General features: G+C 44.9%; 1 protein-coding gene across 1 annotated transcript in view; it reads left to right on the forward strand.

Annotated features, from left to right (window-relative positions):
- The window catches only part of DNAH1 (dynein axonemal heavy chain 1), a 99,426-nt gene that overhangs the window by 22,724 nt on the left and 62,069 nt on the right, over positions 1-14,633 (forward strand). The window contains 14 exon segments of the mRNA XM_040358700.1: positions 2,754-2,875; positions 2,961-3,066; positions 4,634-4,813; positions 4,893-5,033; positions 5,343-5,506; positions 6,558-6,671; positions 8,125-8,313; positions 8,403-8,508; positions 10,138-10,251; positions 10,670-10,819; positions 11,225-11,311; positions 11,994-12,180; positions 12,297-12,388; positions 14,064-14,218. Coding sequence (XP_040214634.1) covers positions 2,754-2,875; positions 2,961-3,066; positions 4,634-4,813; positions 4,893-5,033; positions 5,343-5,506; positions 6,558-6,671; positions 8,125-8,313; positions 8,403-8,508; positions 10,138-10,251; positions 10,670-10,819; positions 11,225-11,311; positions 11,994-12,180; positions 12,297-12,388; positions 14,064-14,218 — 1,907 coding nt within the window.

The following is a 14,633-nucleotide window of genomic DNA, read 5'->3' on the forward strand; positions in this document are numbered from 1 at the left end:
TTATTCCTAATCCCCAACCCTTCAGAAATGCTTCAAGAACCCATATTAGAAGTAAAACATTGTTTTGGGTATATGCTGATGCTTACACATAATTCCACTCAACTGGCAGGGGCCCTCGACTGAAAGCAACCCGAGGCCCAAGGTACAATTAATACAGCACACCCTAACCCATTTAACCTTAACTTCCAACCCTAACTCTTCATAAATGCTTCAAGAATCCATATCAGAAGTAAAACTTAGATGCAAATGTATGCTGGCTCTTATGCATGATTCCATTGAACTGGCAGGGGCCCCTGACTGAAAGCAACCCGGGGCCCAAGGTACAACTAATGAACGGCACCTAACCATCTAACGCAAACCCCTAACCCTTTTCCTAACTTCAAACCCTAATCCTTCAGAAATGCTTTAAGGCCCTGTACACACGAGAGGATATCCGTCGGAAACGGTCCGCCGGACCGTTTCCAGCGGACAATTCTGCTCCCGATTTTGATCTGATGGCTGTACATACCATCAGATCAAAATCCCAGCGGAAAACATAAGCGGTGACGTGGCCGCGCCGTCGCCGCGACGATGACGCGGCGACGTGCGCGACCCTGGAAGGTAAATACTTCCACGCATGCGTCGAATCACTTCGACGCATGCGAGGGATGGGGATCGCTTGGACTTATCCGGTGAGTCTGTACAGACGACCGGATCAGTCCGACGGACAGGTTTCCAGCGGATAGATTTCTTAGCATGCTAAGAAATTTTTATCCGCTTGAAAACCGTCGGCTGGAGAAATGTCCGCCGAAAAATGTCCGCTAGGCCGTACACACGACCGGATTTGTCTGCTGGAACTGATCCGCGGATAAATCCCAACGGACAGATCTGGTCGTGTGTACGAGGCCTAAGAACCCATTTCAAAAGTAAAACATTGATGTGTGTGTATGCTGACTCCTACAAATGATTCTATTAAACTGGCAGGTGCTCATGACTGAAAGCAACTCAGGGCCCAAGGTACAGTTAATCCCCCACACACTAACTCTTCTAACCATAACCTCCAAACCTAACCCTTCCGAAAAGCTTCAAGAACCCTGTAACGGAATGGCCCGTGACACCCAGAGACCTTTGAAGGATGTGGGGTACTCCTGTACCAGTGTCACTAATTACTCTTGGGTCTAGGGTCATCATATGCCCCTTTTGGGCATAGGATGGCTGAGAAATGATAATTTATGTTTTGCAGGATATCTTAGAATATTACAAGTTGTTCCTTATGAACAGGTCAATAGACTCCTAAGATATTCCATTGTCCATTGTGTGATGCTAATACTGTTTTGTGTCTATTGTACTAATTAAGTCTGTAAAGGTCAGATGTCTAACTTTGAGGTGTTAATTGAGTCTGGCTTCTGAAAGACCTTTCATTGTGGATGCTAATGACACTGTATGGTGTGAAAAGCCTATTGATGATCAGGTGTGAATAGCTTATTGTCGGAGACAGAACGTCTGACATAGGAATGTGTATTATGCAGGTGAAGGGAGGGAGGGGGCGAGCAGGAGTGTCAGGACGCCCACTAACACACAGCTCCTTTCTCTATATGCAAAGTAGAGAGTGTCCTGACTTGCATGCTCGCCCCCTCCCCCCTGAAGAGGCTTTCTCCACACCAGGGAGAAAGCCTTGTATTACTGTGTTGAGTTACAGACAGAAGAACAGGAAGTGAGGATTTCTCAGAAGAAATAAGGACTTTTAAAAGCAAAATGGAAGGATGAGGTAAGTGAAGGAGGACTGCACTAAGATAAAGGAAGATATTTAGGGGGGGAAAAATACCTTTACAACCCCTTTAAGCATGATTCCATTAAACCAGCAGGGGCGCTTGACTGCAAATTAATCTCTTGCCCTTCAACTGATATTATGGATGGTGTGTGATGGGCATCTACAGGGCTGCCATCAGGGGGGTTACAGCCGATACAACTGTAAGGGGCCATAGGGCCTGAAGGGCCTGCAGGGGCCAGAAGAATGCAGGACGGGGGAGGGGGAGCCATGTTGTGCACTATAGAAACAATCTCACAGCTTCTGCCTCTCTCTGTGTCATTGAGCTCAGACATCGAGATCTTTACTGCCACCTCTGGCTACTATGTGCATGTGCACCCCTCGTGTGAGCTGCCTGTACTGTGCTCCTCTGTGTCAGCAACATGTCAGCTTTGTGAAAATGAGCTGGGACTAGGGAGGAAGATTTTCTTTACAAGAAGGGCTGTGAAGGAAAGGCAGGGGGGCTGTTTGTGTACAGGGAGGGGCCAGAGGCTTGTTGTTTACAGATTTGTGTATGTGTGGGGCTGACATATTTATACAGGTGGGGGGGCTGGCATATATACAGGTGTGAGGGGGGCTGGCATATATACAGGTGTGAGGGGGGCTGGCATATATACAGGTGTGAGGGGGGCTGGCATATATACAGGTGTGAGGGGGGCTGACATATTTATACAGGTGGGGGGCTGGCATATTATACAGGTGTGAGGGGGGCTGACATATATACAGGATTGACGTTGGGGGGGCTGAGTGCATACAAGTGAACTGGCTGGGGTGTGGATTTGGTGGGATGGCCCGTGGGCAAGCCCTGGGGGAATGTTGATGGTCAGGCTCGGGGGGGCCCAGGCCTAAAGCTGTGTAAGGGGCCCAAAAATTTCTGATGGCTTCCCTGGGCGTCTATGCTCAGTTTGTTATCTGGCAAAAAGCTTTGGCTGAGTTTCTGAGTAGTAATCTAAGTTTTGTTGTGCAGGTGATCTCCCTCTGCCCAGACCCACGTCTCCTGGAGAGCCTGCGGGAATGTAACAAGCTACTAGAACTGGTACAGAAAGGGCTCAGCGAATATCTGGAAACCAAGCGAGGTGCCTTCCCCAGGTACCCACCACCGAGCGCCACCTACCACAAGCTTCCATTTTATACTAATTTATCTAAAGATAACATTGAACCTTCACCCTTACAGGTTTTATTTCCTGTCTGATGACGAACTTCTGGAAATACTCTCACAGACAAAGGACCCCACCGCTGTGCAGCCGCACTTACGCAAGTGTTTTGAGAACGTAGCGCGGGTGAGACTTTGGTCATCAATTTAAGAATTTGTGGTGTAATATATAGTGTAAAGCACCCACAGCTACCATTTAGAAAATGTAATTTTTTTTTTGATTCCTCTAAAATGATGAATGGCCACTATTGATTGCTGTACTTCACACATGAACCACTTTCCCCCATTGGGGTCATTTGTTACCAGAGGTCCCCCGACGTCCTCCCATTCTTGAGCGACCTGCGCGCCCCCTGCAGGGCACACGCGGCGCGCTTGGTGATCAGCGAGTCAATGAGACTCACTGGATCACAGATCGGAGTAAGGGGTCGGTCCCGCCCCCTTACCACGTGATCAGCTGTCAGCCAATGACAGCCGATCATGTGATGTAAACAGAGGCGGTAATCGGCGATTTCTTCTCCTCGCGCTAAAAAAAAGCCGATCACCGGCGGCTGTTTGAGGGACATCGATCCTGATCAGGGAGAGCATCCGCCTGCTAATTTGTGCCACCTGTGCCATCTGCCAGTGCCACCTAGCAGTGCAGTTAAGTGCATGTTAAGTATGGACGTCGGGCCAGCGTGGATTTATACGTCGTTTGCGTAAGTCTTTTGCGAATAGGGCTGGGCGTAATTTACGTTCACGTCAAAAGCATTGGCTTTTTGCGGGTTAATTTGGAGCATGCGCACTGGGATACGTTGACGGACGGCGCATGCGCCGTTAGCCAAAAACGTAATTTACGTGGGGTCAGCCTTCATTACCATGCATGGAGAATTTGAATTCCGCGGGCTCATGCCGGACCACATACGCTACGCCGCCTTAACTTAGGGCACAAGTTCTTTCTGAATACGGAACTTGCACCCTAAGTTACAGCGGGGTAACGTATCTGAGATATGTTACGCCCGCCGATAGATACGCAATTGTATCTGAATCTGGGCCGGGATCTTCAAACTTTCTAAACAAAGACCCCTTTCACACTGGGGCATTTTTCAGGCATTTTTCAGGCACTTTGGCATTAAAAAAAGCACTCGGGCTTTCACATTGGGATTGCAGATGAGGCTTCTTTCAGGCGCTTTTTTTTTAACGCTACGACCCCTTTTTACACTGGGGCATTTTTCAGGTGCTTTAGTGTGAAAGCACTCGGGCTTTCACATTGGGATTGCAGGTGCAGCTTCTTTCAGGCGCTTTACAGGCGATTTTTTTTAACGCTAAAGCGCCTGAAAAATGCCCCAGTGTGAAAGGAGTCTAAGGGCCATTTTACTGTTCTACAGACTTTATGGGGTCCAATTGTGGCCAGTGGGTGTATAAAATGTCCTGGTATCAATGGTAAGTGAACAATGTATCAAAGTTGTTGGTCAGTTTGAGTAAAACAATGACATAGCCCTTTTGTTGAATAGGAGGGGGGATATTGCCCTATTTTGGTAGTAATGGGAAGGATAGTGCCACATTATTAGTGTAAGTGGCAGCAATTTTGGCCCACTATTGGTGTCTAGTCAGAAGAATAGTGCCTTGTAGTAGTGGGAAGAAAAGTACCTCAAGGGCCAGAAAAATGCAAGTGTCTGGTACCTTTATATACACAATATTTTTTCTTGTCCTTCCAGCTTCACTTCCAGCCGGATCTGCAGATCACCCACATGTACTCTGCGGAAGGTGAGGAGGTCCAAATGTCAACTCCCATCTATCCTACCGGAAATGTGGAGGACTGGTTACTGGAGGTGGAGAAGGTCATGAAGGGCAGTGTGCGGGAACACATTCAACGATCAATAAAGGCCTATCCAGAGGTAAGTTGGGCCTCGCCTTCCCCTGACACCCCATAGTTGTCACTTCATCATCAATTTATTCTCATCCTTTTCTTCTCAGACGGTGCGAACAGAATGGGTGAAGAACTGGCCGGGCCAGGTTGTCATAGCTGGATGTCAGACATTTTGGACAAAAGATGTGTCTGAGGCTCTGGAGGCTGGAGACCTAAGCACCCGCCTCTTCCCGCAGCTAGAGGCTCAGGTAGGTGACTTCCCACAGGATAGAGAGGGGGGGCGGTTAGAACCTCTGACAGCTTTTATTGCATGTGTTCATGTGGGGAGATTCCCTTTAACATCCTGTGAATGCATCAGGACACAACGGGAGGGCAAACTTTCCCAACAGACACAGTGATGCTTCAGTTCTTTTCTACTCCATACAATGGAGATCTTCTCTAATTTAAAATCTTTTTTAGAAAAGTGAGGGGAACCCAAAATTCACCTACTGTAACTTCATAACTTATTCTTAGTTTTGCATATTTTTACATCTTGTGTACGTATTTCTCCCCCATAGCTCAGTGACTTGGTCGCTTTGGTGCGTGGAAAGTTGTCTCGCATGCAGCGCAACATTCTCTCTGCTCTGATCGTGATTGAAGTCCACGCGAAAGATGTCGCTGCCCGTCTGATTGAAGAAAACGTCAGCGGAGTCAACGATTTTGAGTGGATATCTCAGCTAAGGTATAGGCACATATAGCGGTTACTAATATGGCCGCCACTCACCAGAAGACAATTGCTACCTGCCCAAGGATAAGCGTGATGTAACAAAGTGACAAAATGTATTGATATACAAACTTAAAATACATTATTTGGGATATCGAACGCATCATCAATTTGTACAGTACAATATATAGATAACATGCTGTGCTCTTGACAAGCTGTATGAAATCCAGTTGGAAAGATTATCTCTTTAGGGCTGACGCGTTTCGGGAAATGTATTCCTTCTTCAGGGAAATTTTGAGAAGGTAATACAAAAATCATTCTGAAAAAATAGCAAAACAGTGATCTCAGAACATAACCAAGGCTGTGCCAATATCGAGGACATATGGCCATGTCATAACATACATACTATGACATGTGTCCTCGATATTGACACAGCCTTGGTTATGTTCTGAGATCACTGTTTTGCTCTTTTTCAGAATGATATTTGTATTATCTTCTCAAAATTACCCTGAAGAAGGGATACATTTCCCAAAAAACGCGTCAGGCCTAAGGAGATAATCTTTCCAACTGGAATTCATACAGCTCGTCAAGAGCACAGCATGTTATCTATATAATTTGATGATGTGTTCGATATCACAAATAATGTATTTTAAATTTGTATATTAATACATTTTGTTACTTTGTTAAATCACACTTATCCTTAGTTCGCCTATAAAGTCCCACGGTACCGGGGTTTCCTTTTTTGGTTCCTTTACTCAACATAATTTGGGGATGTTGGCAACGCACAAGTGAGAACATTTAAAGTTCTCCATGGTCGTTCTTCTTCTATAATTGCTACCTGCCTAGTTCTTTGTTACATCACACTTATCCTTAGTTCGCCTATAAAGTCCCACGGTGCCAGGGGGTACCTTTTTCCTGTTTTGGTTTCTTCACTCAGCAAAATTTGGGGATGTTGGCAACGCACAAGTGAGGACATTTTAAAGTTCTTCATGGTGGTTCTTCTTCTATAATTGCTACCTGCCCAGTTCTTCTGATCTTATATAGATAAAATGAACTTTATATTTCTCAGGTATTACTGGAACCAGGAAGATCTGTATGTGAGAGCTGTTAATGCCGAATTCTTGTACGGCTACGAATACCTGGGAAACACAGGCCGACTGGTCATAACGCCTCTGACGGACAGGTGAGCACATAATAAAATAAATACTAAAGTCATTAGTATAGTGTGAAAGTATGGTGATGGAGAGCTGAACTCCAAGATTGGTGGAGTTTCAAAATAAATAACATTTTTGATGTAATGTGCAAGCTCTTTACAACCTGGTGGAGCCAGGAGCCCCAATGGGGTCCCTGGGAGAATCATCTTGTAGAGATTAAAAAGATATAACCAACAGGCTGTAGGGATTGGTCCAGATTTGTTTCTTTTATTTGTCTAAGCAACAAGCTGTAGGGATTGGTCCAGATATAAATTTTTACTTGTCTTAAATAAATAAAATTAAATAAAAGCGTCCACCAAGGCATCCCAGACAAATGAGCAAGCTCCTAATCAAAGCTCATGAAGGTTTAACATTTAAGATTACCTACCTATCCGCTCACACAATGAACCTAAGCCCTGATAAGGAGAGTTTTTGCATAACCACCCGAAACATGTCAACCTTTGATAGGCCCTTTTATTGTGGCAAAATCAAAATTCATATCTGGAACGATTCATATGACTTGGTATGCTCTTTTTTCAACTCTATACCAATGGTCTCCAAACTGCGGCCTATGGGCCAGATTGCCTTTGCTTGCCTTTATCCTTGGGACTATTCCTCCCACTGAAACGAGGAACTGTTCTTCCTTCTGACACCAACAATGCTGATGGAGCATACATTCTTCCTATGACACCATTGATGGGGCACTATGCTATCCACTAGAATGAATAACACATTTATATATATATATATATATATATATATATATATAAAAGAGGTATTGGTGCTGCACACCCCAGATGCGTTAACTAGAATGGAAGATCCCTCATGGGTTTTTTTAGCAGCAAAAGATGTTGGAAACAAGCGACAATGGTTTTCTTAAAAAAATTAGTTTTGCTTTATTTATATCATAGTATCAAAAGAATGAATATGGATACATAGGAGTCATAAAAAGTAGTATTTCTGGCCTTAACATAAAACAAATTTTCGTCAACAACAGGAAAACTACACATCTACTCAAATCGAATATGAAACCATAGATGTTTGTGTAGATTTTTGTATAATGTCCCTACGTGTTTCGACTTGTTAAGTTAAAGGGCTGCTAAAAAAAAAAAACCTAGAGGGATCTTCCATTCTATGCTATCCACTAACACCAACCATGGGGAACCATTTCTTCCCACTGACACCAACAGTGGGGGAACTATTCCACTAATACCAATGATGGGGCACTATTCCCTCTCTTCCTAACCACAGGGTTGCCGTGTTATTGTTTTACTCCCACTCACCACCAAGCTTGAGGCATTATCTACTCCCACTGGCCACAGTCCATCCCAACTGAATTCTAAAGGACAGAAAACTGGCCCTTTGTTTGGAAAGTTTGGAGACCCCTGCTCTATACAATCCATATAACGTGAATCTGTTCTGTTCCTTGTTCTGGGAACTTAGGTGCTACCTTACCCTGACTGGGGCTCTACATCTAAAGTTTGGAGGTGCCCCTGCTGGACCTGCTGGCACAGGGAAAACAGAGACCACGAAGGACCTGGGTAAAGCTCTGGCAATCCAGACTGTTGTCTTCAACTGCTCCGACCAGCTAGACTTCATGGCCATGGGCAAATTCTTCAAAGGCCTGGCCAGGTGAGTGAACAATGTCTGCATTTTATAGACCGTTTTCTAGATGGATCGTATTTGGGTGGTCATTTTATTTTTCTAATGGCTCTGTACAGCTCTGGCGCCTGGGCCTGCTTTGATGAATTCAACCGTATTGACATCGAGGTCTTGTCTGTGGTGGCCCAACAAATCACCACCATCCAGAAGGCTCAGCAGCAGAGAGTGAGTTACCCGGACCTTCACCTCCAGCTTTCCTTCGTTTTCCCGTTTCCCTTCTTCTGATTCCTCCCAATTTCAATTCATTATATTTTCATCCTTTACAAACTTCCAACAATTGTCTAACTGCTTTAATTTTTGCCCTTTCACTCCATGCGTCACCTTCTCCAATACTCATTAGGAAAGAGAGCGTGGAGACTCTCAAAACATTCCTTTATTTTCCAGAAGTCAACTTGCCACCAACTGTCCACCTAGAGCTATTGGTTTGTAATGAAGACAAAACCTAAATTTAGAGCCATTTATCTAACTGTCCATCCAGAGCCTCTGGTTTATAGACCGGATACATCCTAAATACAGAACCATTTATCCAAATGTCCTTCCAGAGCCTCTGGTTTATAGACAGTTACATGCTAAATATAGAAACATTTATCCAACTGTCCATACAGAGCCTTTGGTTTATAGACCAGATATATCCTAAATATATATCCTAAATATAGAGCCATTTATCCAACTGTCCATCCAGAGCAGGGCTGTTTTTAACACAGGGCAAAAGGGGCAGCTGCCCCCGGGCCCGGTCATTGTTGTGGGGCCCAAAGCAGCTGCCCGTTGAGCACTGCCTCAAATAGTTGATAAGTGGATCCGGGAGGGCCCAAGAAAATGTTTGCCCAGGGTCCAATCAATATTAAAGACGGTCTTGATCCAGAGCCTCTTTTTTTTAGACCGGATACATCCTAAATATAGAGCCATTTATCCAACTGTCCATCCAGAGCCTCTGGTTTATAAACCAGATAGATCCTGAATACAGAACAATTTATCCAAATGTCCTTCCAGAGCCTCTGGTTTATAGACCGGATATATGCAAAATATAGAGCCATCCATCCAGAGCCTCTGGTTTATAGACTGGATACATCCTAAATATAGAGCCATCTATCCAACTGTCCATCCAGAGCCTCTGGTTTATAGACTGGATACATCCTAAATATAGAGCCATTTATCCAACTGTCCATCCAGAGCAGGGCTGTTTTTAACACAGGGCAAAAGGGGCAGCTGCCCCTTGAGCCCACACTGCCTCGCTGCCTCAAATAGTTGATAAGTGGATAAGTGGAGAGGACCCAAGAAAATGTTTTCCCAGGGTCCAATCAATATAAAAGATTGCCCTGATCCAGAGCCTCTGGTTTATAGACCAGATACATCCTCAATATAGGACCATTTATCAAACTGTCCACCCAGAGCCTCTGGTTTATAGAGCAGTTACAAGAGCCATTTATCCAACTATCCATCCAGAGCAGGGCTGTTTTTAACACAGGGTAAAAGGGGCAGCTTCCCCAGGGCCCAGTCATGGTTGTGGGGCCCAAAGCAGCTGCCCCTTGAGCCTGCACTGCCTCAAATAGTTGATAAGTGGATTCAAGAGGCCCCAAGAAAATGTTTGCCCAGGGTCCAATCAATATAAAAAAACGGCCTTGATCGAGAGCCTCTGGTTTATAGACCACATACACCGTCAATATAGAACCGATTATCCAACTGTCCAGCCAGATTGCACATCATTTGCTTTCATTTCCCATATCACATACACTCCCCTCTATTCCTCTACATTGTCTTCCTCCTTATACTTCTTGGTCTTTATTGTCACATTAGGTTGAACGTTTCATGTTTGAAGGAACCGAGATCCCGTTGGTGTCTACTTGTGCCGTTTTTATCACCATGAACCCTGGTTATGCCGGCCGTACAGAACTACCTGATAACCTTAAGGTGAGATTGGTGTACAGCCAATGGGGCTCGTCTGGGACCTAATAAGAGGGGAAATCTACCAATGGGGACATCTGTCAAGAGAGGAACTCCCTTCACTTTGAGGAGATTTCTTATGGTTCGGGGGCTCAAAGCTCCCCTTCATCAGAGCTAACAAACCTTGGCGAAGAGGGAGTTTTAGACCCTTGGCTTTCTCTTCTTTTCCATTTTACAGAACTCACTCTAGATTTGTAGCGCTCTCATCCTTTGCATACTCATTTTACTAGCCTGTGGGCCCTCAGGGAGACCCCGGTTGACGGAGAGCTTTCTCTAAGAGTTGAATTTCTCCTATTGTTGTGTCCACCAACACGTCTTTTGTTGAATCATAATCTGTGGAAATGTTTCTGTTCAGCACCAGCCTGCAATCTCTTCCCCTCTTTAGGCTCTCTTCCGTCCGGTTGCAATGATGGTTCCGGATTACGCCATGATCGCGGAGATCTCCCTTTATTCCTTCGGCTTCGATAACGCCAAAATCCTGGCCAAAAAAATCACCACGACTTTTAAACTGTCCTCTGAACAACTCAGTTCCCAGGTAAGACACAGCTCTGCCATTACCATTTCCTGATCACTGGGGGGAGGGACTACTGAGGAAATGCCTCCTCCTCCTACTATAAAGTTACAATGTACAGTCTGATCACTGGGGGAGGAGACTGAAGAAATGATTCCTCCTCCTTCTACAAAGTTACAATGTACAGTCTGAACACTGGGGGGAGTGGAAACTGGGAAAATGCTTCCTCCTGCCTGCAGCAGACCGATAACATCATCTCAGCCTAGGCAAAGTCACTGACCAGAACTCAAGGATGGTTTTTAATGAAACAAAGTGGAGCTTTTGTGAATAATGATATTGCTACTAAATATTGCCATGTGTCAGGGATTTGAAAAGTTACTGAAGGGTCCACTATAATTTGCCCCGCCCCGCCTCTGTTTTGTCTCCTAGGATCACTATGATTTCGGAATGAGAGCCGTTAAGACCGTCATATCTGCTGCTGGAAACCTAAAGAGAGAAAACATATCTATGAATGAGGTGAGTAATTAAAAATCCCTTGGTAGGGGAGGCGCCAAGTGTTGGGGTACCCAAGTCCTTCTCAGCCAACCATTGCCCAAGGCTGACCTTTCGCTCCTCTGCCACACGGCTTGTGGGAGGCACAAAGCCGGCTCTCCATGTAGTATGAAAAAAACAGCCTGTGCATAAGACCATGTGGTTGCCATCATCCCTTGAAAATTGTAAATATGAAAACCTCTAAGGTTGGGATTATGTGGGCAACATAAATAAATAATCCAAAAAAATATAAAAATTAAATTTATTTATACAAAATAGTAGAAAAATATATGACAATATAAAATCACATATACAAATAGTAACAGGCATAGAATATGACAAGAGGACACAATGCCACAGTACAAAATTCCCCTACGGGGAAGCGTTTATGGCGGCCATAGTCCTGTTGAGGACAAGGGTTCGGGACACAATGGTTTCCTATGTTCATCAGCTCCATCTAGTGGCCATAATATACATATTTTCCTGAAATTTCTCAATCAGGCAAATACTGCAATATGGCCACTAGATGGAGCAGCTGCTCATAGGAAATCAACGTATTAAGCAAAATTCTAAATGCATGAGGTCTAGGCAAATGCTTGTGACTTTTGTCCAATATTTTTTTTTACACATGACCCCCAAGAGTTCCCTTTTTTTTACCTTCCCACAGGAGTTGATATGTCTCCGAGCGATCCGAGACGTTAATGTCCCCAAATTCCTCCAGGATGACCTGAAGCTCTTCAGCGGGATCGTGTCAGACCTTTTCCCCCGGATTGAAGAGGTACCCATTGATTACGGAAGCCTGGAAGAGGCGATTCGTAAAACGTGCGTCCAGGAAAACCTCAAGGACGTAGATGGTGAGGAGACTCATTAACAAAACTTTATTGTTCAACACTGAAAGTGAAACTTCTGAATCAGGGACGTCAAAGAGGAAAGATTGATTTTTTACTGATGGGTTTTCTTGGTGTTTTAGGCTTTGTGACAAAGTGTATCCAGCTGTATGAGACCACCATAGTGCGACACGGACTGATGCTCGTAGGGCCAACCGGTTCTGGGAAGTCACAGGTACCCCACCATTTATAGTTATGTAAAGTCCAGTTCAAGTCACAGGAATATGTTTGCAGTCAAATAGACTTTGTATTGGTAGGCTCCATTTTTATAGACTTACATCCCATTTTACAGCAGTTGTAAACATGGCTGTGCATTCCAATAGGCAACTGAGTTAGACCCAATGTATGCAGCAGTCAGCACTCGGTAACAGAACTGGTCAGACATGTCCCCTGTCCAGCTAGAAACCTCTCTTTCTGGTCAGACATGCTCTCTCCTCTTTTCTTTTTTTTTAAGGTTGTGTGAGAACACTTGTGATTAGGAGTGTGACTGTTACTAAGCTCTGCCAGCACAGAGCAGTGGAGTGGAAGGCCTGCGATAAGGAATGTGGCCGTTACTAAGCTCTGCCAGCACAGAACACTGGAGTGATAAGGGTTTGACTGTTACTAAGCTCTGCCATCACAAAGCACTGGAGTGAAATGCCTATGATAATGGATGGGCTGTTACTAAGCTTTGTCAGCACAGAGCACTGGAGTGGAAGCACTGTAATAATGGATGTGGCTGTTACTAAGCTCTGCCAGCACAGAGCACTGGAGTGGAAGGGTTGTGATAAGGGATGTGGCTATTACTAAGCTCTGCCAGCGTAGAGCACTGAAGTGGAAGGGCTGTGATAATGGATGTGGCTGTTACTAAGCTCTTCCAGCACAGAGCATGGAGGGAAAGAGCTGTGATAAGAGTGAGACTGTTACTAAGCTCTGCCAGCACAGAGCACTGCAGTGGAAGAGCTTTGATAATGGACGGGGCTGTTACTAAGTCTGCCAGCACAGAGCATTGGAGTGGAAGGGCTGTGATAAGGGATTTGGCCGATACTAAGCTCTGCCAGCATAGAGCACTGGAGTGGAAGGGTTGTAATAGGGGATGTGGCTATTACTAAGCTCTGCCAGCATAGAGCACTGAAGTTTAAGGGCTGTGATAAGGGATTTGGCCGATACTAAGCTCTGCCAGCACAGAGCACTGAAGTGGAAGGGCTGTGATAATGGATGTGGCTGTTACTAAGCTCTGCCAGCACAGAGCACTGGATTGGAAGAGTTGTGATAATGCATGTGGCTGTTACTAAGCTCTGCCAGCACAGAGCACTGGTGTGGAAGGGTTTGGATAATGGATGTGGCTGTTACTAAGCTCTGCCAGCACAGAGCACTGAAGTGGAAGGGATGTGATAAGGGTTTGACTGTTACTAAACTCTGCAGCACAGAGCACTGAAGTGGAAGGGTTGTGATAATGGATGTGGCTGTTCCTAAGCTCTACCAGCATAGAGCACTGAAGTTTAAGGGCTGTGATAATGGCTGTGGCTGTTACTAAGCTCTGCCAGCACAGAGCACTGGTGTGAAAGGGCGGGAAGCAGAGAAGAAAAGGTATTTTAAGGCACGCCTATGCAAAAAGCCGTCACAAATCATACCACGGGGAGATAGAAAGGACTTAGAATTCAGTTAATTTAGACTCCTTTTTGCTATAAGTCTCGGCCAGCCTCTGTCTGGCGGGGCGTGGGAGGAGTCATAGTTCCTCTGCCTATATTGGGGCGGGGGATGGATACAATTGGTGTTTTCTTCCTTTATAATTCTGCTCTTCCTATATTGCTTTTTCATGAATCTGTTCTGTATTCTTCATTGATGTTTTTTTTGTTCTGTTCCTTTAGTGTTATAAGGTCCTTGCTGCAGCCATGTCATCTCTTAAGGGTCTCCCATCGGTCAGCGGTGGGACTTACGAGACCGTTCACTACTACGTCTTGAACCCCAAGTCCATCACTATGGGGCAACTTTACGGGGAGTTCGATCTGCTGACACACGAATGGTGAGAGAAATATTGTCGGGTTGGCGGGGTTCAGGATTGACCACCAGATGCTCCATAATTACTATTATTATTTTTATAACTTTTTGTGTTCCATTTCATGATTATGCTACAAATATCTTTGATGTTCCTGACAGTTATTTATATCATGTTTTATTTTTGTATATACTAGCCCTGGTGGAGGGGGAGGCATTTACCCTCGAAACGCGTTAGCTTCTCTTGATTCTCTTTGTCAAACAAATATTTAGGACTAAAACTCTCACAAATTTTTATATTCGGTGCTCCTCAACACTCCATGAGGCTGCATTCACACCTGAGCTTAGCGTCTTTTTTGCTAGGGTAACGGGTTAGCGTTAGGTTAGGGTTAAGATTAGGCATTGGGGTTAGGGTTAGGATTAGGAGGTGGGGTTAGGGTTAG

Source organism: Rana temporaria, chromosome 7 (assembly GCF_905171775.1).
Source record: "Rana temporaria chromosome 7, aRanTem1.1, whole genome shotgun sequence".
NCBI lineage: Eukaryota > Metazoa > Chordata > Amphibia > Anura > Ranidae > Rana > Rana temporaria.